We start from the raw sequence: 24,380 nt of genomic DNA, 5'->3' as shown, positions 1-24,380 counted from the left end.
CAACAAGGATGGAGTCAGTATTAAAACAAAAAATTATGAAAAGTAGTGGCATAAGCCATACCAATCATGACATTGATTAACTCCGGCTCCAGCCCAGTGAAGAACTTTCTGCGAAGGCTGATGCCTTCAAAATCCACATATACCCGTCGGTTTACTTCAAACTCCTGACCGGTTATCACCTTCACAACGCCAAAAACAAACCAAAAATTCCGTATCACGCTCAAAACACCAAACACGTTATTCAGAAATGAGAGGGCAGAACAAAATTACCTTTCCACTGATCAGATGCTTATGTTTGTGGCAGTAGACCTTCTTGTCATCCTGGAATACACAGTGACGGGAGCGGGCACACATAAAGTGATAGTTGCTCTGACAAGAAGTCAGGCAGCAGCCAACTGTGGCACCTGTCTGGTTGCACCGTTCACACCGCTGTCAACAAAATAGGATTGATGGGGAAAGAATATGATTTTGACTTGATGGAACAGCAGCAGTTAAAAAAAAATACTGTACGGAGACGTGATGGGTATATTGACAATCAGAAATTATATATAATAATGGTGAAATAAAAATATGTATATCAAAACGAACCATCAAGCGACCCCTTGTGACGGCACTGTGTACATGTAGTAAAGATCCATTGTCCTCTTCAAACACCTCAGCTGACCACAGACAGCAGTTGACATGTGCCCACTCATTTTGGCCCAGGTACAACAACCTGCCTGCATCCTACAAAACACCACAAATGTTTTGGAAAACTTTCGTCAGTAGCCAAGCAACAATTTCCATCTTGCTATTAAATAACCAAAAACTTCCAAAGGACGTCAATGTCTCAGACATGTTATGTCAAATATATTACTTACGTTGGGCTTACGGTCTCCGTATTTTTGGCACAACGAGCACTGTCTCTCATCATCCCTCGACCAGCCTGTGTCCAGATCTGCTTTTGAAAACCGTCCCCTTTTTCCTGAGTATATGTGAGAGGAATTTAAAAAAAAAGATGTATCTTCAGAAAAAGTAAAATTAGAAATTAAGAACAAAATAAGACTAAAAACTGCATCCCGCTTTTTAAAATGTAATATTTACACATTTTAAAACAGATGGAGAAGCCCATACGCAAACAAAAAAAAATCTTAATCACTTCCAATCTAGTGTTCAGAATATTACCTTTCAATTTATGCCGGAAAGCACTACTAGTTTTGAAGTGGTTCCAGCTTGAATGCTCTCCAGACATTGGAGGACCCACTTCATCTTTCCTTTCATCTAAATTTTGACCACTGTCATCCTGTAAGATTTCCAAAGGAGTTCTAGATAGCTCCTCCCTCTCCTGCCACTGGGCATATACATGCTCCATGGTAGGAGGATGTACAGCATGCGACATCATCCCCCTATAGGAAAATAGAGGCAAGTTGATTAAATTAGCAATTGTGCATTGCTTTCAATATTATTCACAAACAATTAGGTAGCCCAGGACCAAACAAGTTTCATCTGCAATAAACATGTACACAATCCAACCAAGTAATTACTTACATGGGCAATGTTTTGGTACACGAGTTCCATACTTTTGGGTCTTGACTGTTGAACCAATTGAAGACCTCTTCAAGCAGCTTAAGATGAAACAGTCAGTTATAAATTTACCAAACATCATGAGCAACAACAAGCTACTGTTGTGTGTGTACAAAGGTGAATACAAAAATGGTGGTCTTTCATGACAGCACCGACAAAAGCACACATTTTTACACAAACAAAAACAAAATGACAAAGAATTGTACTATCACCAATACCTTGAGTGTCAGTGAAAACGTCTATGAGCTGATTAATGATACAAAATAAAAACACGCACGAATCAAACACATTTTTATCGAGGGGTGCCAGAGGCTGAAGAAAAAGATATACCTTTAAATAGTATGAGCGTGCGAGGGCAGTGGGTCTTTGCTCTTCTGGAAGGCTTTCTTCTTGTTCGAGCCTTTTTCTCACCACTTGTACTACATCTTCATGGAACATTTTCTGTCAGGAAATAATATTAATTTTAGCACCCTGATTAGGTCATTGTCGTGTTCCAAAAAGCTCAGACTGTCTTTTTAACTTTTTTATTAACCAAATTCTATTCAATGTCTTCTCTGACAAGTGACATTTTACAACGGCCTTCATACATATTGAATACAGATATTACAATTATCCACTGTCTAATGCTACAAATACATGTTCTTGCATATCCACTTGAACAATATCCATCTACTGCTAATATGTTTTTGTTTTCAAATGCAATACATCCATAAGAACATTCAAATCAATAGAATAGGAGGAGTGATTATAAAAGATTTTCTTAGTTTAAAAATATAATTTAGATGAGAATGTGTTTGGACTCACCAACGTCGTATAAAGGCCTTTGTCGAACTTCTTGCCCACAGCTCGGAGGTCACAGGCGGGTTGTCCTTCGATTCCACTGTCAGGTCCTACCAACTTTTCACACTGCATTAAAACAGTAGCGTATGTGCACATTGTATTTTAGGATTTCTATTTCAACCATTTTGCGAAGTCTCTAAGCCTACATACAGTTGCAAGAAAAAGTATGAGAACCCCTTGGGGTTACCTGGATTTCTGCATAAAGTGGTCATAAAAGGTGTTCTGAGCTTCATGTTAGTCACAATAGACAAACCCAGTATGCTTGAACTAACTGCTTTCTTGCAAATGTATTTTTGACATGGTAAAAGAGAGCTAAGTGTCTAACCTGGGAGCAGGTAACAAGGTGCTGGGTGAGAGTGGAAGACAGCAAGCAGGCGAGAACCTTCTCTACTCCAGATCGCAGCTCGATGTAGAGAAGTTCTCTCCAAGCACTTGGCTGAGTCACACTGCATGGCCGACATGAATACACCACACTCTCTGGTAAGCTGGACAGGATCTCATACAGTTCATCTGAAATAAGTTGACAGGAAGACAGAATTTAGCAGAGATATCAAAACATGTTACTTTCTAACAGATGAGTTTCAATGTTTGCGAACATTGCCTCCAAGAGGCGTGCGCATCTTTATGACGTCACTGTTGTTTACAAAAACGAGCATGCTTAATTGCCTCCTCAGTCCAATTCTCACGTTGTCAAGCTTGTAACCATAACTTTCGCCGGTTTTTCTAAAAGGGGTGTTTACCAGCATGAATTCTATAAAAGACTACATCTCTGTGTGCGCGCTTTCCATTCTGACAACCCACGGCACGAGACAATAGATCAGTTTCATGTGACGTATGCACACATTAAGTCTGGCTGTGCACACATCTTGGAGGCAGAAGATGCGTGCACAGCCAGAATTAATGTATGCATAGTCACATGAAACCGATCTATAAGGGCTAAGAAGAAACAACATCTGTTCTTTTTTTTTAACACTCACAGATCTAATTAGCTGTATTGGATCAGCCGATGATTTTAATTTCAAATTTATATCAAATTTTGTGATCAGCTGTGGTTTCCCACATACATGTTAATCTGTGTGGTCCAATGGTAATAGATTTTATAGCTACCTGTCAATTTGCAACCGATTTAGTAAGTTTTGTTGTACGGAGTCTGTGCTGTTCTGCACCTTGTGTGCGTCTGATAAGCAATACCACCACAGTCCTTTGTGATACAGTATGGCATAAAAAGTTATGAAAGCTATATATTTTAAAATTGAGATTTCATTTCAGAGCAGAAAATCTCTCCTAAATTTAACTTTTAAAATGTTTTGTAAATTGTTAAAATAATTTTTAGTCAATATACATTTTCAACGAGAGGCTAGAGAAAAATACGAGAATAAAACGGCTAAAATAAAACCATTCATTTGCACAAGCTAAATATTACCTGTTAGATCCTCACACTTGGCATGTACCCAATGGTTACATGTACCGCACTGCATCATCTGACTGTCATAGTCATTGTCCTCATAGCACTTAAAGCAGATTGGGCAATAGTTACCTAATGAGACAAAACATACAGTACAATTAAAAAAAAGAACACTAAATGCCATTTGAACTCTTTGATTACAAGTCATAATAATAACCGGTCCGGATTCAAAGAAAATTCCCTCAAAGAAACAAACATATGTTTACCCTGTTCATAGAGTTGGGAACAGTCTGGACAGAGTCCTTTATCGTGGTTCCAATCAACGTCCCAGCTCTTCCCCGGTGTGACACCGCAACTCCTGCACCTGATGCATGTCATACAAACCTACAGAGAGACAATCCCACTAATGTGTTCCACAATCTGAAGACTTCAAGGAAACATGCGTGCGCAGGTATTTTTAAGGTAAGAACAACCCACCCAAGCTTTCCTCTTCTTGTTTTGTTTTGGATAATTTGGTCCAAGACAGGAAGCATGATAGCAGTTCTGACACCGTTCACACTCCAACAAGGGCTGAGGGAGAATATTTGAAAACTGCAAGTGAAATAAATTTAAAAAGACAAAAAAACATACACATGAGTGGTGGTGTCTACCTTTGATTGCTTGTTTTTCCTGCCACACACACGGCAAAACTTGCAGTGACGACAGCACCAGTTTTCCTTGTTTTCCACAGAGGGGCGCTCTGCCTCTTCGAGGCAAAACCAGTGAAAGGGCTCACAGCACACTTGGCAATTCAACATCTAAATGTGAAAGACATTCAAGGTTTAAACACGCATTGTAACTGTTATAGTTCCAAATGATTTGATGATTTGATTTGGGATATTACAGCATTCCAAAATAAAATTACCTCATGTTGCCCTTTACTGGCACAAAGTAGGCATACATGTGGTGGCATGTTGGGTGCAGAGGTCAGTATACTTAAACCGCCCATGTTCCAAACATTCTCCAACGTACAGTCCTCCTGAAAAGCAATTTCCAACACAATGACTTCACATTGCTTTTCGACACAGTGTCAACACCAATGCTGCAAAGATGAACCTACTAACATGTGAAGAGATGTGAGAAAAGGAAAGGCAATATTTCCAAACATGGTAAACAAGGTATAAAAAAAGTACTAAACATTCAGAGTTCAAACACAAAAGGCGTTGACAAAAACAGAACCACAATTACTAGCAGATTGCTTATCTTGGCATCGTTCGGTGCTGCATCTCCGAACCCTGCAAAAACGAATATCTGCAATGCAAGGCTCGAAATAACCGGCTTCGCATCCGAGTCAAATTTAGTATTTTGTACCTCATATGGACACAATGAAAAGCAACACTGCGCGACAATGTGCTTACGTCACAAACGAGCAGGAAGTCTGAAGTTATTGGGTTGATGGTGCAGGAAGATGACAAAAATGTGGGAGCATTTCAGATTGAAACACAAGGCGAGCACCGTGGCGTGTAATCATAACACAGACCTTGCTTTCCACCGAAGATGACCACTGTGAAGCCATGCATGAAGCAAACCCAGGTAAAATTAACGTTCCACAAATCACTAAGATTCATGTACCTTGCTAAAATATTTGCTGAGTGTAGGCATGGCCAGTGTCGTACTCCAAGTAGCGATATTTTGTAGGGTTTTGCTGTAGTCAAATGAAGGAAATATTTGTTGCTACTTAAATTGTCTTCATTTTAGTTTGAACAATTCTAAAGTTTCGAGTAGAATACTGAATGTCTGTCTTATTCCTTGTCAGCTGGCACTTTCTCTTTTGTATTGACAGTTGCTCTTTAATTCAGCAAGAAGAGATTTCACCCAAATATTTGATTATTCAATATAAATCTCAGTAGGATACTCAAATACGAAAATATTCAATATCTGCAGCCCTACAACTCCCATTACACTGTCATATTTTTATTATTTTACAAAACCCTTGCTTCATTCACATCCCCTCACTGTGTTTTCGATCGAGGGGGCATAAAGCCAATAAATCTTCCGTTCTGTTTTCCAGTATGGATTGATCGATTTGTGATAAAATCTCTGAAACCCACTCATCCCCCCCCAAAAAAAATACCTTGAAGTCGACCCGGATTTTATGGGTGGGTTTTGAAGACTCAACCTCCCTCTGCTCAAAACCATTGGCTAGGGCAGCCAGGACACTTGGTGGTGTCTCCTCAAACGAAGCCTGTGAAGACAAACCCTAAAAAACAGACAACTTGAATGTCAGAGGGAACATACACCTTGAAGTACACATGAACCTTTTTTTCCCCCAAAAAACATGTCTGGTACGGAGTATTACATACACTTTGGGTATCCTGTGTTACTTTGGCATTCTGCTAAAATGCCATCAACAAGGGGACATACCCAGCCCATCCACCATGACCCTTCATATACAACAGGTCAGTTGGGTCAAATTTGAAATGTATGGATGTTTTTTAAAAGACCCTTGAAAATGCTTTCTAATAATTTAAAAAATGTGGAGATTGGGTAATATTTGCAGAAGATATGTCAATTAAAATATAAATTAAGTTGATGGAGAATGGAGAAAATTGCGATCAAAGTTGGTGAAATATCCGCCTTAGGAATGCATACCAGCACTTACCTAGATGTAAATGAAATCAACACAATAACACAACAAAATAATTCAAATGTTCACGCAAATATATCAATATTCTTTCCCCTTCATCAATTGTTTACATTTTCAATTAATCGAGAAACTATTTGTATTGTTTTTTAATTATATTATTATATTATAGAGATAATTATGAATCAGGCGGCACAGTGATCGACTGGTTAGCATGTCCACCTCACTGTGCAGAGATCCGGGGTTCGATTCCGGATCCCTGCCTTCCTGTGTGGAGTTCTCCCCATGCCTGTGTGGGTTTTCTCCAGGTACTCCAGTTTCCTCCCACAACCCCAAAATAGACATGCTAAGTTAATTGGACACTCTAAATTGTACTTTGGTGTGACTGTGAGTGTGAATGGTTGTTTGTCTCTGAGTGCCGACCGTGGTCGACTGGTTGGGCGCCCCTGATTTAAGACATTTCAGATTTGCTAACCTTCTCTGGTTTGCGTCGAACAGATGGCCCTCGATGTGAGCTAGATTTCCGATGCCGGATCTCATCATCTGATATATCTCCCGGGAATCCATCCACTGAAACAAAGTCTTCAGAGGACAATCAATCAATCACTAAATGTTAACAATGCCTCAAACTCTAACTCTTAGTCTTGTATATTGCAATGACATGCACATGTCAGCAATAGCTCAGGACTGCTTTGCTGAGTTTTACTTTACCTGTACTCAAACGAGGCCCATTGCCTCTCCTTCTGGCTGGTGAAGATGAGTTTAGATCCTTTTCATCCAGATCTGACTCATAACCCACCATTTCAATGTAGACCCGCGGCTTTACAACACGTTTTGGCTGCTTCCTCACAGATGGACTGTTACTGTCTGCCTGGAGGCCAGAAGGCGAGTCAACCACACCCTCCATTCCTTCATCATTACTTGAATGATCCCCACTCAAAGAGGATCGCTGTCGTTTCGAACCTAAAAAAGAAAGCTCAACTTGTTGATTCAAAGTTTATGAAGTCGGTATTTCAGAGAATGTGGAATTGAACGACAGGAGTAAGAAATCACCTTTGGGTGCCATTCTTCCACTTAGTCTTCGGGCTTTCCTCTCTTCAATTTGATCACATCTCTTGTAGCTTGTGGTGATGAAAGTAAATAACGGTTATTATTTGCAAAGAATTCTCATCCACAATCTGACAAAAAAAATTAAAAATTCAACAACTTACACACAACACTGTCGTTTGGTGTTGGGACCACCAAACTTAGGTTTGTCAAGGCAGTTGATGCATCTCCCACAATCCTCTTCATGATTGCAACCCTTGCATACACCACACCTACGAGAGCGGTACCCAAAAGGTCCAAGGCCCTTTCGTTTCACAAAGCTGGAGGTCTTCTTGACCTTCGTGACTTTTGAATCTGAGAAATCAGGACTGTCTGATTCTGATAGAGAGCCATCTGCAACATCTGCAACACATGAAAGGAATGGAGAAACATAAGAGGCCTAAGAGGCAATTACGGCTTTCAGACATCCATAAAACCAAAAACATTGTGAACGTCCCTCTGTTTTTGGGGTATGAAGTATGCATGAGATGAGTTTTGGAGGCTCTGCCTGGCTGCGTTCATCAGCCTCTGGAATCACACATAATTTTTTCCTCTCTTAAAGTAACAACATGAAACCTGATATGATTAGCAGTTCCATCTAAATTATGGCAATACTTGCATGGCATTTTTGAAATAAAATAGACCAGGAAACAAGTAAAAAGAGAAAAGTGCCATCTTATAGCTAACCTTATGTAATAATGTACGTGCCTGTTCAAAACTGCCGATGGGTATGTCATTTTGCTATTTAATTGGCTTAAACTTTTTATTACAGGGAGTCAGACACCATTAATATTTGCACAAATATTGTTTATACACACAGCCAAATGGAATGAAAGGCAATTGGTTTTCAGTGGTGTGTTGTTTTAAGTATATGCTTATTGTACAACTTTTCAGGTTTACAAATCTTTTTTTTTAATCTTAGACGACATACATCCTTGTTTTAAAATTCGGACAAAATGTTAAGCGGGCTACCGGGGTCATCAGCATGCCTTGAAAAGTTAAATGAAAAGCAAAACAAGGAAATACTGTAGTTCCCTAGAGTTTGACAGCAAATAAAATTTCCAAAATTCAAAATAACTGAAATATTCAACTTTCACATCACTTTGTTTTAATTTCAAATAAAAAAACTAAGGCGGCCCGGTAGTCCAGTGGTTAGCACGTCGGCTTCACAGTGCAGAGGTACCGGGTTCGAATCCAGCTCCGGCCTCCCTGTGTGGAGTTTGCATGTTCTCCCTGGGCCTGCGCGGGTTTTCTCCGGGTACTCCGGTTTCCTCCCACATTCCAAAAATATGCATGGCAGGCTGATTGAACACTCTGAATTGTCCCTAGGTGTGAGTGTGAGCGCGGATGGTTGTTCGTGTCTGTGTGCCCTGTGATTGGCTGGCAACCGATTCAGGGTGTCCCCCGCCTACTGCCCGGAGACAGCTGGGATAGGCTCCAGCACCCCCCGCGACCCTAGTGAGGATCAAGCGGCTCGGAAAATGAATGAATGAATAAAAAAACTAAAGGTGTACTAAATGTAAATCAATACCTTCCTACAGTAAACACATTTTTAAATTGATCTTTTATAAGATTATTATTATTTTTTAAGCCAATGCCAATATCGGTCACAAATGCCAAATATTGGCGCCCATAATCCGCCCGGCAAATAACCAGGTCTATCCCTAGTTAAAGTATGTGTTGTTGTTTATTTGTTTGTTGTTGTTGTTGTTGTTGTGCATTAATAACAAAGAAAAAGAAAGTGACTTGTGAAATTTGTCTTTTCTACCCTTTGCAATAGCTGAGGGAGAGATGCCTGTTCTTTCATGCAGAGGTAGAGCGCTGAGCCGGGGAATGTCATCTGGTACCAATGCCCGAGGCTGCCCAAGCACCACAGAAGCAGCACGGCACACATGTTTGATGCGTGGACCTCCTGCTTGACGGAACTCTTGGCACAGTGGCGAAATGAGCTGCAGCTAGAGGGGTGACAAAACATAACAAATGCTCAACTGCTGATGGACTTGCACGATGATGCAAGAAATATCAGGGAGATCAATTTGCTTAAACATTAAATATGACAACGTTTCATAGCAGTTACATAGAATTTGTCTGTTCCATTGGGTCCGTTTTACACAAAACCCACATGGAAAATTCACTGTGATCTTGAGACCCCTAGATAAAGGGAAAAGAGAAAGATGCAAGATATTTAGTTAGATCAATTGTTCCCCGCAAGCCTTATTGATTTGCACACTTACTTGTCCTTGAGATGGCTCTATCTTGATAGGTACATCAGGCTCAAGCGGCACTCTGAGCTTCCTTCTCTGTCTCTTCGAGGTCAAATTTCTCGCTCGGACTCCAGCAGGTCCAGATAACAGCTTCAGATATGCAAAAAAAAAAAAAAAAGAAAGAAAAAGGCCCCCATTTAAGCTTTATTCATTTATGGTAAGAATTATTGGTGAAGATCACCATTGTCGAGGGATGTAACAGTATCCAAAGGTCACAATACAATAATATCACAATATGAAACTCACAATAATTATGACAATATTTAGGGAAGTTGGAAAAAAAACTCCCAATACTGTGTACATTTGCAAACGTATATCGAAATCTTATACTGTGGGGGGAGGGGGGGGATTCACAATATTGTGTTTTTGTACATAAGAGCACTGACAGACAAATAGAATTTGCCTGCCATGTTATTGTCAGTTGTTCTTAGTGGCTCAGCGGCAAAAAGTATCAGAGTATGCTGTGTTCGGCTGATAACACAAAAAACACTAAACATTGAGGCACTTGGTAATACACACATTGTAAATCAAGTAAATTTGCAAAGGAACTCAAACGTGTTTCGCTATACTATATCTGGCGATTAGCGTGGGTCTTAAACGTAGATGGCCAAAACATGCCTAATTCAAATTAAACAGCACTAATAAACTAACCACACTGTGCTGCAACTGCACAAATGGAAAATAACCTGGCATATTAAACAAATGTGGTGCTTTTAATATCATGACATGACGTTAACCCTTAGATGCATATGTGGGTCAAAAATGACCCGGTGAGGTTTTTTTCTTGAAATATCTTCGGACTGAAAATTTATTATAATTTCATATTCCAGGTATTCCTCAAAAAACATGTTTTTTATATAATGTCATTCACAATTTTAACTTACATTTTATACATTTTAAGAAATTTCAGTTTTTGTATTGCTACCCAAAGTTTCCATAAATGGGTCAAAAGTGACCCGTGTACATTTACTATGGAGTCCAATGGGAACCACTGATTCGAATCGACTTTGGCTGTCAGCAATACATTGACTGCGGACTGGGCAGACTATACTATCAGAAATGAACCCCTCAGGAAAATCATTTTACACTGTAAGAGCTGATACGTCTAAGTATTATCTTCATATAACATTGTTTGTGTGTCGTTCATGACTATGATTTATCTACAAATTGGCCTTCTGCCTGGAAACAGATCATATGGCAGTCTTTCGCTATGTATGGGACCCGTTCCTGGTCAACTGCAGACAGCAATTCATCCCCAGTGATTGTGTCACCGTCGATGAACAGCTTGTGCCATTCAGGGGAAGGTGCAAGTTCCTATAGTACATGCCAAGCAAGCTTGCCAAGTATGGCCTAAAGATCTTCTGGGTTTGTGATGCAGGCATCCCCTATGCAATAGATGGTATAGTTTACACGGGGAGATGACCAGGGGAAGACGTTCAGAAGAATCTGGGAGAAAATATTGTCCAGCAGCTGAGTGGTAGATTTAGAAACACCGGTCGCAACACACCATGGATAACTTTTTCACCAGTGTGCCACTAGCGCAGCATCTCCTGGAGAAGGAGCTCACTATTGTGGGGACTCTATGTCAGAACAAGCCAGACATCCCTACTCTGATGAAGCTTTCCAAGTCCAGGGAGGTTTACAGCATAGAGTTTGGATTCAATGACAGCCTTACCATGGTCAGCTATGTCAGAAAGAAAGGAAAATCTGTTGTGCTCCTGAGCACGATGCATCACAACAAAGCAGTGGATGAACATAGTAAAAAGAAAAAAACAGAAGTGATCAAATTTTACAACGAGACAAATGGAGGTGTAGACACCATTGACCAGATGGTTGGCAACTACCCGTGCAAGCGACAAACACAGAGGTGGCCCATGGTGCAATGGTAAGACATAATTGACATTGGCACCCTAAATGTCTACACCTTTTTCATGGATCAGCACCCAGATTTCAAGAGTGGCATCACCAATGCACGACGGCTGTTCCTCAAAGAGCTGTCAAAGGAGCTTGTCACACCACACATGAGGTGTCGACTGGAAAGCTGCACCCAACTGCAAATCCCGATTATTGAAGCAATGAAAAGGTGCGGGGTGACAAAAGCCACCACTAAGACACAGGAAAGAAATACACAGGGCCAACCAAAGTGAAAAAGGTGTCAGATCTGCCCAAGTAACAAAGATCGCAAAGTCAGCAATAGGTGTGGGAAATGCAATGTAGCTGTGTGCAATGATCACTGCCAGAAAGCCAAAACAGGCAATGCATACAGACAGACAGACAGACAGACAGACAGACAGACAGACAGACAGAGAGACAGGCACACACACACACAAAATAGATGTTCACATTTTTCTATTGCTATTCTGGGTGATTTTTATTTTTCAAAAATGTTAAAAAATTAAAAATAAAGATATTTCAAACATGAAATCATTCCTGTATGGTCCTAAATATATTACAAAATTTTATACAAGTGATTATTCTTAACCAAAATGACAAAAATGTCATTAAAAAAAGCATTTATTGTATTATGGGTCATTTTTCACCCACCTATGGAAGAGTGTAGGGGCCAGTCACTTATGCATCTAAGGGTTAACCATATTGAGGCAATTTTAAAATAGTGATATTGCGGTATTGTCGTTTCCGTCATATCTCTAATTGTCACATTGTCACTTGCAGTTGAGTGAATGAGGCAGTCCTGCTGCCGCTGCTTATTGTCTTCTTTTAATATTTCCTTCATTTACTTATGTTTCGTTTTATTCCATTTTCAATCTGAAATCATAATGCAGCTGTCCTTTCTTCATAGCCTTCCACCTGGATTAATGAAACTTTTTCCTGTATGATCTCCCTTAAAAGTGACTGTACTAACGACACAAGAACCCCCTCCATCCACCAGATCATGGAGGTCCTGCAACAACACCATTAGCTGCCTGTCCAATGCTGCATCTGATATAAAATACTGATCTGCACATTCAAGGCCATCAACTGTGTCAACCAACCATGTTCCTGACCTCCTCCACATTGCCATACCCTGGCATTCTCTCAGGTCTTCGTCCTTCCTCCACCATCCCTTCTGCTGTCTGTCCAGCATAAGTAACAGAGCCTTCAGCCACACTGTTAAAAATCCTTCCATTCATTTTCTGTTCCGATTAATCCTCACAAGGGTCGCGAGGGGTCTTGCCTACAGCGGGGACACCCTGAACCGGCTGCCAGCCAATCGCAGGGCACACAGACAAACAACTGTCCACGCTCACACCCACACCTAGGGACAATTTGGAGTGTTCAATCAAACTGCCATGCAGGTTTTTGGAATGCGGGAGGAAACCGGAGTACCCAGAGAAAGCCTACGCAGGCCCGGGTAGAACATGCAATCTCCACACAGGGAGGCGGAGCTGGAATTGAACCCGGTACCTCTGCACTGTGAGGGCTGCCACTGGTATAAATGCTGATTATTATTATTATTCCTAATTGATGTAAGAAGTCAATACTTTACCCCTGAGGACTTCATCTGTTTCTGTTGGTCAATCTTCATGAGCTGGACTTTGGCTTTTCTGAGCAGGTTGAACATTCGTTTATTGGCTCCAGTTAGACGCGCTCTCTGTGAAGCTCCTTTTCCCATAGGCGCAGGATGGTCGTCTTCACATGCAGCTGAGTCCTCTGTGGACTGCAGCTCGGCTATCGGTTCAAAGGAACATATTATTGCTATTTTACCACTATACATGCTCAGAAGTCACCTAACAGAAATGCCGTAGCTCATTAGAAATAACAGCCTTGTTAAACAATGGTGCTTATACCTGAGTGTAGCTGGATGGTGTTCTTCCCTGCTGGATCCTTTTTTTCACTGTCCCGATCAGCAAGCGACTTGGACTTTGAAGCTTTAATGCAAACTTTTCTCACAACACCTGGAGTGCCTAGGTCTTCTATCTTGAGCTTGGATTTTTCCATACCAGTGTCTGTGTTACGCTGCCTCAGGCTAATGCTCATGGCCTCATCATCAAGTCCTTCAGCTAAATCTACAGACGACTGAAGAGATTTGCTATTTTCCACATCTGTTGCACTTTTGCCTTGGGCAAGTCCTTTGTGCAACTTGTTCAGTCTTTGATAAATCTTAAAGTGGGCGGCTTGCTTATTAAACTTTAGGGCCGGGGTCTTTTTCTGAGCATCCAGAAGGCCTGCGGAAAAGGCTTCTCTGGGTTTTTCTGCTGGGGTAGATACAAACAGATCCTCGCATTGGTCCTCCGTAGTTTTGTCCAGTGTAAAAATTTCCTCCGTCAACTCTGCAGGCAGATCCCACTTCAAACTGGAGTCCTTCACAAATGAGCTCTTCTTTTCCATTTTGATGCTTTTTGACTCCGAAAAGAGACTGGCAGTGATATCTGCTGTATCATCCAGATCATCAGATGAAAAGAGGTCCAGGTCCAGTTGAGCTTCTCGCAATATGTCATCCTCGTCAACAGGTAGGACAGGTGAAATAGTTTGTCCCATCCCTTCATCTCGCCTCTTTCCCGTGCGTATCTGCAAGCCCAGTTGCAAACCTTTCTTGGGGGAGTTTCGACGTGGCAACATGGACATTCCAACATCATCCATAAATCTTTGTGGGGTCTTGATCACTCGAGAGGATCGAGCACTTACAACAGGCATGATGAAGTGTTTGATGTTTTTGACAAACTTTGTTTTGCCAGACGGAACGTCAACTGCCTCTGCTCGTGGCCCATCCAAGAATGAGTCGGCTTCTTCCTCTTTCAAATCACTGCCCTCTTTGTCAAGCCCAATTTCAATCAACGTTGAAAGGATAGACTCTGTTTGTGGCCTTTTGGGGTCTAACTGGATGGCAGAAGGTCTCTTTTTGTACTTTTTATGCACACCAACCAGTTTAGGACCAGAGGTGGCTTGACCATTCCCTTCTGATTGGATGGAAACGCCCTCTTCAAATGTTCCCTGTCTTTCTGATGAGTTGAGAGGAGCAAACTTTCCATCGGTGTTCCTGTGTTTGTGCTTCTGACGCTGCCCAATTCGAGTTTTACGCCTCTTTTTTCCTTTCTTGTGGGATTTCTTCTCTAAGCATAATGTGTTTGGATTACTTGCTTGACTCTCCAAATCCACGGGCGGCTGAAAATCTATCAAGTGAATGTCTGTTTCCTCTTTAACTGGTGGCTGCTTTGGCTCTTCTTCCACAGATACAGTGACCCCCTTTTCCTCAGGCTCCACACGCTCTTTCGCCTCGGGCTGACTTGCTTCTGTTTCTAAAGCCTTTTCATCCTTCTGTGGGCACTCTGTATTTGCAGGTTCAACAATAACCAATTCTGGAATGACCGCACTTTTAGGTACAACAGCCTTTTTCCTTTGCACAGACCTCTTTTTCCCTAATTTATTATTGTCGCGTCTCTTGGGTTTAGAAGGCACTGGCAATGGTTTGGCCTCATTAATTTGTGGCTCAGCCTCATTCTCCGACTTCTGCGGCGACACTTCAACAGGCAACACTTCAACAGGCACTGCTAGTGGAGCATCAGTTATCTCTGCGGACTCCTTCTCCAAGCTTTCAGAAATTGTGCAAGAGTCCTGCGAGGATTTTAGAATCGTTTCCTGTATGTTTTCAGGGAGAACTTGTGAGCTGGCCTCTTCTGATAAAACGTGATCAGGTACTTCAACACCCACCTGCGGTGCATTTTCTACCTGTGGACTTGTTCTCAAACGTCGCTTCGGCGGAGTCATGACGGGCTTACAAATGACCAGCTTTTTGGGAGGCAAATCAAGGCTTAATGTTCTCCTTCGTAGTATCCTGGTTGGCAGGACGTCCGTCTCCGGAGATAGGGCCTTATCCACTTGAACTTTGCCCGCTTCTTTAGTAGAATCATCTTTTTTTTCAGGCACAGGGCTAACCTGCTGAACCAAAAATGACATCTTGGATTTTTTATGTTTGCCGGGAGAGGAGAGTTTTTTTATTTGAAAAGGTGGGACAACTTTCCCACAATCCATTTGAGTGGCTTCTTGAAGAGAGCTTTCGTTTCCGTCCTGCGTAACTTCCACTTGTAAAGAAGACATTTTCTCGCATGTTCCCCCTGCCTTGTTTTGGCAGTTTTTTTCTTCACTGCTTGCTGTGGTGCTCTCCTGTGAGGCCAAATTGTCGCATTTTAACGGCTTCTCCAAACCCATCAAACTCTTTTGAACACTGTCATTTAAAGTGGACAGATCCACTTCAGAAATCTCTCTAACACTCTCTGTAAGCTTGACAGTGTTTTCAGCAGGCTGGATCTTACTCACTGACTTAACCAAGGATAAAGTCCAAATGAATTTTTTCCGTTTCTTTTTTCGAGCTGACTTCCCACTGGACTGTGCATCATATTTGGGGTTCCTCATTTTTCTCAACTTTAAACTTGGGACCCTCCCCTCAATGTTCAACGGCAACCTATTGGTGGGTTGCATTGCGAAAGGATCAGTTTTAGTAGATGATGGACTTGGGTTTTCTGGGACTGGAACATCCTTGTTTATTCTTTTACTTTGTCTCTGTCTGCCCCTCCTCACAGACAGTTTTGGCTCAGCTTTTCTGGTCAATTTTGACTTTTTAACAATTGTATCACTTTTTATTGGATTTTCAGGATCAGCAGCAGCATCCAAAACAGGTTGTGACAGTGAGCTGGTGACTCTATTGCTACGCCGAATGGCTTGTTGGTTACGTGGCGACTGCTTTACCATTGTCTTTGACTCAACAGTTTCTTTTACATTGTCAGGTTGATTCGTTGATTTTCTCACTTGTGACTTCTTATTATCAGCCACAATGTTGGCAACAGGCTTGCCAAGCGTCCCCTTTGAAGCAGATCGTCCACGTCTTCTTGCAGGTAAAGTCCCAGCTCCTTTATCATGTGTAACCTCCTCAGGTGGCTCAAGTTTTAATTTAACATGAGCACTAGAAATGTTTTCAGCCTGGATATTCTCAGCTTGGGGCTTCAGCTCTGTTCCTTTAAGCTTCATCTTCTTGACAGACTTTTCATGAGGTTCCTTTATTGTTTTGATTTTCTTTTTTGCAACCAACTTAATTGTAATCCTTGGTGCAGGCGACAACACTCCACATTTGGACATCTCCTGATCAGCGGTGTTCTTAACTTTTGATCGTTTTCTGGGACCTTTAACAGGCTCAGGTTTGGAAGATACAGTGTGTTTCTCCTCCACCAAATGATCATCTTTATCAGGGTCAGGAGGACAAATAGATGCTTCATCAGCTGGGATAATAGGCACTACCTTCGCACTTTGTCGTTTTGATTTTGTGTTGACATTACCTATGAAAAAATATATACACATATATTGTAAATATACAGCAACTACAACATAGACATTTTGGGAAAACAGCAAGTCTGTATATGCCATTTAATTTAAATTTTAACTTGTTCATATGTAATTAAAACATTCATAATAAGCATTTTCTACCTTTGGAAGGGTTTTGCCGAGACCATAGTGCTCCTTTAGAGCTTTTTCTGAGAGCTTCAAAACCTTGGAAGTCATCACCCTTAGGAAGAAAAACAATAATTAACACATGCAAAACTTTGATGTGATTCCAATGGAAGCAAACTCAAACAAATTAAGGTCTAAACACAAACACACACGCCCACACATACACACACGCACACACGCACGCGACTTGACAGCAGGTGCTTAAAAAAATTTTACTAATTGAATTCCAATATGTAACTAAAACATGGCATTATGACGAGTGACTGTACTTGTACGGCCTAGTTGCATATTCATCCATATTAAACATTGACAGTAATTTAACATACAGTACAAATAATATTTGATGACAGTTGTTAAATTCACTACAACTGACTATTAAACTATTACAATGACAACCAAAGATTATTTTATCATTTGGGCTGCAGGTGAACCAAGTACAGTATATCATCTAATTTCAGTGACATCTAACAGCGAAACTAACCAAATAGTGACAACTCCGTATGACGTACCAATACTAAAAACGCATGGTGAGTACCTCCAAGTACTGCAATAATAAAACATATTGAGAAAGAGCTCTGTGTGAGTAAGAACATCAACATTACATTTGTCATTCTACTTTGAATGTATAAGGCTCTCTAAACATAAAAATAAAAAGTTCCTGCATGTCAATACTTGCTAACATGTAGCCCTTGTGCAACGCATTAACATTGAATTAAACTCTCCTTAGGAGTGTCCATAACATAATAGTATTACGAGGTAGGTACTACGGTTACACACGCTATTGCGTAATTTGTTTAAAAGACAAGTATGTCAATAAAATAGAACAGCTAGCAGCACGGCAAGCTGCTGTGTGGGGCACGGGTGTTAGCCTTCCCCGTTCTTTGTGTTCGCTACGATTAGCTGCCAGCTACTTTGGCCCGATAAGGAGCGGGCCATTGGAAAGCTAATTGCGTTTGCTGTTTACAAATTGGCGTATTCACTCACTGGCATTCATGAAATATTCAAGAGCAAAGTGTCGCGGGGCGACATTTACACACTATCTAACGGATAAGGCAGCACAAGAGTTAATGTTGCCGCATTTTGCCCCTTATAGACTGTATTTTACAGTGCAACTCCGTAAATGTCACGAAAAGCACCGCTAACATTGCTTAGCAAATCATGTTAGCATAAGGGGGGGCTAACGAGTTAGCCTAGCACAGGATGTTGACATTTCTCCATGACACCAATAGAAACACAGTTGGAGACAGCACTCATATGAGCGCATTTAACTGTATTGTAATGTGTGGGAAAAAATAAGGATACTAACTCCTGAGTCGGTTTGGGACCTCACCTCTTCACTCCCACTAGAGCTGTACCCAGCCTGGCCAAGGGTCTTGTGGCTTGCCTCTATTCCAAGTAAGCGCAAGTGAGACTGGTCTTCGTTTAACGATACAACCAGGTTGGCGGGCCTTGGCCCTCCGCAAGTCACATCATCAGCTTCTAAGCCCGAGCGCCCGAGTTGCCAGCGCTTCTCGGAGCGCAAACGACTACGGGACGACCAAGGCCGACCGGGGAAACGACCTCTGGCCGTAGCGGTTCCACCTTGGCCTCCTCCGGCAGCCGCGGTTGCTGATCCGCATCCCGCTGCCGCCATCATTGCTTCGACAACAACACACACCGATGGCTAGCAGACTCGAGCGACTAGAGACAAGAGGGAAGGCGCGAGATGGGAGGGGGTTGGCGCAGTGCTCTATGGGAAATTGAGTTTTTCCTCAAACATTACAGGCGATGTTACGCTTTGTAGACACCTGGTGGCGATTGGTGCAAACTGCAATGCCAAGCGAAAATTGCGTTCTTTGGAAGGATCTGTGTGGAGCAAAAAAAAAACAAAACGATTCAAATACATTTTACATTTGTTATTTTTAGGAGTTGACTTAGTTAGGCGCCGGGCCACGACTCCATGTAGCCCCCAAAAGACTAGCGTTTGAAGCTATTTATTTATGCGAAGAATATTGATAATTCCCTGTTGATTTTCCCCTTGTGTGCAATCAGTGTAATAAATTAAAAACAAAGAAAATTCCCTGAACAAGATCTGACTGGTGTTGATTTATAGAGCACAACGTTCAAAGTGATAAATCAATTAGAGGGATGGTGAATATTAATTATCAAGGCAATGTTGTCAAACTCAAGCCAGGAGGCAAATCAGCTCCACCACATCATTTTATCCATAAACATATAAAAATCAAAGAAAATATCTACCAAAATGTAAACCTTTACTCGACATTACATTTCTTTACCGAATCCTATCCTAACGTACATTCACAATTTAAACAATATTTAACTGAACATTTAATTGTTAAAAAATAGATAAATGGAATAACACTAAAATGTGAGGATAATTGTGTCCTGTATGTATGAATGTCATAATAGGTATAATATATATAATATAATATGTATGTGTCATAATAGGAGCCTCTTGTCAGGAGGTGATTGTACATTGAGTTATCACGGCCATCTGAGGCATTAAAAAAAAAACAACAACATAAGGACTATGTAGCCAGCGATGAAGGCCCTGATCTACGCCTATAACTAAAAGTAACATTTTAAACGCATAAAACTATGCATCTTGGCATATTAGTTTTGTTTTTTTTAACTGCCCAGTAATGAAAAAATAAATTAAATCACCTCGATATATAAAAAATAACTTAAAATGCACAATTATTAAATCAAATAAAAAATAAAACGTCAAGAGAATACTGAATACTAGACAAGAGATAAATGCAACAAAGTGCCAACAAATTGGGTTAAAAGAAAGTTCAATAATCGATTGGTCTTCAAAATATGGAGTGTGCAATTGCTTTAGTTTAAAAAAAATCTAAATAAACTACCTTAATCCATTCATTGTACTCTTCTGTGCTCCTTTGTTTACGTTCTTAATATATATAGCCAAACCCTATAGATATATATAGGGGTTTGCCCCTATAAATTCTGCTCCTCAAATGCTACCCTTAAATCCCAAAGGGTCAAATTGGGCCCGAATCCTAAATTAGGATTAAAGCATTAAATATTTGAAAAAACATATCTTTTGGTGTTCAGTGAACATATAGCTGTCATTTAATGTAAAATTCACAATTTTCCAAAGAAGAAAAGGGTTCTTGGGTTCTCCAGGGTTAAAACAACAACCAAAAATACTATACACAACACCGCAAAGGGAGGCTCTGTTGTCTGTAATTGCTCTGTGATACGCCTGTACACTACTAGGTAGCGCTGTTGTACTTTCGGTTGCAGGGCGCAGGCAAAGAACGAAAGAAGAAAGCAGAGGAAAAGTCACAAAGAGACGGGAGGGAAGAAGAAGGTACGCGGAAGTAACTGAGTTTGTTGCCTTTATTTGATTTTTTCATCACTACCTGCTTTTCTCCGAAAAATCGATAGGTACATTGCTCTTAACCGTATAAGGAAACATAGCGAGTAAACGATTATTGGTTGACTTTGTGTTAAATTGACATAAGCGGTCAAGGGACTGGGTTGTGGACGAAGTTATTGGAAGCTAGCTTGTAGCTACATGTAATTATCCATACGTTTGTCATGACTAAGTTCGCCATTGACGTAATGCACTTAAACTCCTTTCACAACCACGTCGCTTTCTAACTTTTGCAATATGGTCTCTTTTTTTATTTTATCCCGCTGTCAGAGGAGAACCCCCACTCACCAATCATGAATCTGGAAAGACTGCCGAATGAGGAGAAACTTGGACTTTGCAGAAAATATTATCTTGGTGAGAGCAAATCATATTTACATTGAAATTCAAAGTCACTGTGTTGAGGTCACGACAACACAGCAAAGAAGATCCAGATATGCTTTTGTTATGAGGGATAAAGTTGAATTGTTACGTTACAATCCTGTCTCGATAGAAGAATCTATCATGTAAGATTAGAGAATTGGCGGTGCTATCCATAAGTATGAGGGTCATTCAATAAATAAGGTGAATTTTTCGGTATAAGGACTTATAACACAAATAGAAGCGTACTTTTTTTTTCAATGTGGACTCCCAGCACTGTCACACACTTTTCCCATCTGTGCACAAGCTTCCATATTTTTCCTCTGCGTAAAAATATTTGGACTGATGTCTCAGCAAGTTGCTCGCAACACTTTTGACTTCATTGTCACTTTCAAACTTTGTGCCTCTCGTGAACGCTTTTAAGGGACCAAACAGGTCTCGGCTGTAGGGGGGATGAGGGAACCGTTCCCAGCTCAGCTCGTTGATGGTCCGCACCGTTTGGGCTGTTCTGTGGGGCACTGTCATGATGCAGGATGACTCCTTCTCACTGATGACCCATGAGTTTGTTCTTTGTCTTTCTTGACCTGCCTCAGTAGTGAATGTTACTTTGACACGACAGAACGTTTTTAAAAATAAACATGACATGCTTGGATGGGGGGTGGGGGGGGGGGAGACAGGCAATATTTACCTGTTTGTACCATTTGATAGGGTCCTAAATTTGGTCCTAGGAGCTTCCCCCTCTGTAAGGAGAGTCCGTCACAATAACTGCTTGTCCAGGCCGAGCCACCGTTCATGTTTGAAACACTGTTAACCATTGAATATAGCCGTCTTTTTGCAGGATGCAAATGTATAACATTCTTATGCATATTAAACAAACTTGTCAACACGCTCCTCTTCACAATTCCAGATTTGGATTTGGGGCAATGTCTGAATCCTGTCAAAATACATCTTTCAAGACACTCCTGGTTTATGCGCTTGAGCCCCTCACATGTTCTTAAATATATATATATATATATATATATATATATATATATATATATCATGATAAAGTAAACAATGCAGTGTGTATAATGAAGTGATTGCACAACTAAATGGGCCAAAAACCAAATACTTGTAGATGAGGAGAGGGAGGGGTTCCTTGGTCAAGTGCAGCACACTCCAAATGGCTGGGTGTCAGTTTAGTTATTTACGGCCCCCCAAACTGTACAAAGTGTCATTGTAGTGAATTATGTTCTTCAGGTGTTAGAGTGACCGCCCAAACTCAGTTCAAATGCATTTTGTATTGTTAATACTTTCTGTTTCCTTCAGGTGGATTTGCTTTTCTGCCATTCCTTTGGCTTGTCAACGTTGTTTGGTTTTTCCGAGAAGCTTTTGTAAAACCAGCCTACACTGAACAACTGCAGATCAAAACATGTGAGTGTGCCAATCGGTAATCTTTTACCTGATGTTTTAAACATCGACACAGAATTTACTACATGGACAAATGAAATGATAAAAAGTAAGAATGACATGACAACACAACAAACATGATGAACCTTGATGAAAAAGCCCTTTGCCACAGAATTGCGCTCCTGCTAGAAGTTCAATAAAGCAGTTGAGGGTTACTGGTACAAGCAGAAACGTTTGACAGCATTTTTATGTTGTTGTTTTATATCATGTCAACTGACAATGGCATTCTTGTGTGTTTGTTTTGACATCCGTGTAGATGTCAAGCGCTCAGCACTGGGGTTGCTGTTATGGGTTGCAGTACTCACCACTTGGATCACCATTTACCAGCACTACAGGGCCCAGTGGGGGGAGGTGGGGGACTACATCTCCTTCACAATTCCACTAGGAATTCCTTAACCCCATTTTGTTTTGTATTCTCTGGCTAAATGTGTTCACTAAGTAAGTTCATATGTATGTTTGTATTTGTTTAAAATAAATCATGGACTGGAATGTTCCCATTTAATGTCTTAGTTTGTGCTAGACCATTGGTTCTTAACCTGGGTTCACTTGAGGTGTGTGCGCTGAGGTCATGGGACCAACGGATGTCGTTTCTTGCAACAATAACGCCGCTTGGAAAAAAACTTGAGAGCGGTGATGTCAAAAAGTGGCTCAGATAGGAGAGAGACAGGCTTTGACTTTTACAAATAACAGCAAATTTCCCACCAAACCATTCGTATGCGATACACACATTCCATTTTTTTTCTTTTTTGCTGCTTAGCTCTTCCTCCTTAAAACGAGCAAAGCCAGGGCTTTATTTTGCAACAATAACAGGTACATATTGTGCAGTCAACTTCTCATCTAAACCAGCAGGAAAAGCCTTCCTATGTACCGGTACTTCCTACCGTATACTGCTACTTTAGCACCTCCCCAATATGGGAAAGGTTGCATTCTTATAGTCTGCCCTGTGGACCATTCACATTGAGGAAGTGTAGGCATTTTCACAGTGACTGAACCTGGCAGGACATAGCGCGCCATCGACAAAACCATTCATTGTGTATGTGTTGTGTGCGCACAAGGATGGAACCCGTGTTGCTCAAGGTGGCCGTTTGCCGTTACGGTTCAATGCCTCTGTAAGGTGTTGTGACGCCAGACAGCGCATCCAGTAGGAGAGAGGTTGACAAGTGATTTCAGTTTCAATTTTTTCCAATTACAAATGGTTTGGAATGTGTGTACCAAAGTTGCAGGGCTCAAAACCTCCAGCAAGCTTAAGAACTACAGTGCTAGACCTAAATGTAAAACTTGTAAATGATAAAACCATGTTAACCTTTACCTTTCGTTTGTGGATGAGCACTGTTTTGCACTTGCTTGAATGGCAAATAAAAACTGATCAATTCCTATGTGTTTTACATTCCTGCTTGAAACAGTCATCATCAAGTGATGCAGTACAATGATACTGTATGAACGAACACAGGCATGTTCTTTGACTCATCTGTGAGGTATGTTGTGGACACACGTAATCTGAAGTGCAGTAGAGGTCGCCTAAAGTCTGGGCAATTATTGGCGCCTGTTGTGGAACCCAATACTTTTAAGCCTCTCAAAATGTGCCCTCACTTCCCTATTATCCTTTATGAGTCAGAACATATTCAGTGCCATATTTAGACAGTGAAGTCAAAACTTTGGTGACGGGTTCCAAATCGCGGGATACAATATCACTCCGATGTGACAACTATGTATATCAGAACATTCTGTACTTTTCAAAGGAAAGAGATATGGTTGATATTTAAAGGGGAATGAATTAGGTCCTTCTATGGATGTCTTTTCTTTGGCTGCTTTTGTGACCCTAGTCCGATGTGTTCATGTTTCAAAGATGTCCTTTCATTGATCAGTAATTGAATCAACCACTTGCGGAGTCCAAGTACCACCAGAAAACCGAACTTTACAGACATCTGAGATTTACTGTCATACAAGTGTAAA

General features: G+C 41.0%; 2 protein-coding genes across 7 annotated transcripts in view; one reads left to right on the top strand and one right to left on the bottom strand.

Moving 5' to 3' along the window:
• The window catches only part of kmt2bb (lysine (K)-specific methyltransferase 2Bb), a 29,467-nt gene extending 10,560 nt beyond the window's left edge, over nucleotides 1-18,907 (bottom strand). For 2 of the 5 annotated variants that reach the window (XM_052065409.1, XM_052065410.1), the window contains exons 1-25: nucleotides 18,528-18,907; nucleotides 17,198-17,276; nucleotides 13,570-17,049; nucleotides 13,269-13,450; nucleotides 9,752-9,871; nucleotides 9,286-9,472; nucleotides 7,643-7,880; nucleotides 7,485-7,552; nucleotides 7,143-7,394; nucleotides 6,907-7,013; nucleotides 5,922-6,047; nucleotides 4,713-4,826; nucleotides 4,459-4,605; nucleotides 4,286-4,378; nucleotides 4,075-4,192; nucleotides 3,827-3,940; nucleotides 2,729-2,913; nucleotides 2,368-2,469; nucleotides 1,894-2,004; nucleotides 1,528-1,604; nucleotides 1,165-1,385; nucleotides 861-964; nucleotides 589-726; nucleotides 271-429; nucleotides 62-179 (exon numbers count right to left, since the gene is read on the bottom strand). In XM_052065409.1, the coding sequence (XP_051921369.1) occupies nucleotides 62-179; nucleotides 271-429; nucleotides 589-726; nucleotides 861-964; nucleotides 1,165-1,385; nucleotides 1,528-1,604; nucleotides 1,894-2,004; nucleotides 2,368-2,469; nucleotides 2,729-2,913; nucleotides 3,827-3,940; nucleotides 4,075-4,192; nucleotides 4,286-4,378; nucleotides 4,459-4,605; nucleotides 4,713-4,826; nucleotides 5,922-6,047; nucleotides 6,907-7,013; nucleotides 7,143-7,394; nucleotides 7,485-7,552; nucleotides 7,643-7,880; nucleotides 9,286-9,472; nucleotides 9,752-9,871; nucleotides 13,269-13,450; nucleotides 13,570-17,049; nucleotides 17,198-17,276; nucleotides 18,528-18,857 (6,970 nt within the window). In that variant the 5' untranslated portion in view covers nucleotides 18,858-18,907. The remainder of the gene's footprint in view (nucleotides 1-61; nucleotides 180-270; nucleotides 430-588; nucleotides 727-860; nucleotides 965-1,164; nucleotides 1,386-1,527; nucleotides 1,605-1,893; nucleotides 2,005-2,367; nucleotides 2,470-2,728; nucleotides 2,914-3,826; nucleotides 3,941-4,074; nucleotides 4,193-4,285; nucleotides 4,379-4,458; nucleotides 4,606-4,712; nucleotides 4,827-5,921; nucleotides 6,048-6,906; nucleotides 7,014-7,142; nucleotides 7,395-7,484; nucleotides 7,553-7,642; nucleotides 7,881-9,285; nucleotides 9,473-9,751; nucleotides 9,872-13,268; nucleotides 13,451-13,569; nucleotides 17,050-17,197; nucleotides 17,277-18,527) is intronic. The other 3 variants (XM_052065413.1, XM_052065412.1, XM_052065414.1) reach the window with 3 other exon arrangements.
• Nucleotides 18,908-20,477: 1,570 nt separating this feature from the next.
• Nucleotides 20,478-22,932, top strand: psenen (presenilin enhancer, gamma-secretase subunit). Of its 2 annotated transcripts, none has more exons than XM_052065570.1 (4): nucleotides 20,478-20,555; nucleotides 20,892-20,975; nucleotides 22,287-22,391; nucleotides 22,684-22,932. In XM_052065570.1, the coding sequence occupies exons 2-4, from the start codon at nucleotides 20,915-20,917 to the stop codon at nucleotides 22,821-22,823; spliced, it is 306 nt and encodes a 101-aa protein (XP_051921530.1). In that variant the 5' UTR covers nucleotides 20,478-20,555; nucleotides 20,892-20,914; the 3' UTR covers nucleotides 22,824-22,932. The 2 variants fall into 2 exon arrangements, with proteins under 2 accessions (XP_051921530.1, XP_051921529.1); XM_052065569.1 differs by having other exon boundaries at nucleotides 20,493-20,632.
• Nucleotides 22,933-24,380: the final 1,448 nt, after the last annotated feature.

The sequence above is a fragment of the Hippocampus zosterae genome, chromosome 5, assembly GCF_025434085.1.
Source record: "Hippocampus zosterae strain Florida chromosome 5, ASM2543408v3, whole genome shotgun sequence".
NCBI classification, from domain to species: Eukaryota; Metazoa; Chordata; class Actinopteri; order Syngnathiformes; family Syngnathidae; genus Hippocampus; species Hippocampus zosterae.
Note: the sequence above shows the minus strand (reverse complement) of the source record. Positions and strands in the feature narration are given on the sequence as shown.

Bases quoted from the DNA above. Each gene is read 5' to 3' on its own strand.
- psenen (XM_052065570.1), top strand. From the start codon at position 20,915: ATGAATCTGGAAAGACTGCCGAATGAGGAGAAACTTGGACTTTGCAGA. The intron at 20,976-22,286 runs GTGAGAGCAAAT...TGTTTCCTTCAG, and splicing joins TTGCAGAAAATATTATCTTG to GTGGATTTGCTTTTCTGCCA. The intron at 22,392-22,683 runs GTGAGTGTGCCA...ACATCCGTGTAG, and splicing joins ACAACTGCAGATCAAAACAT to ATGTCAAGCGCTCAGCACTG.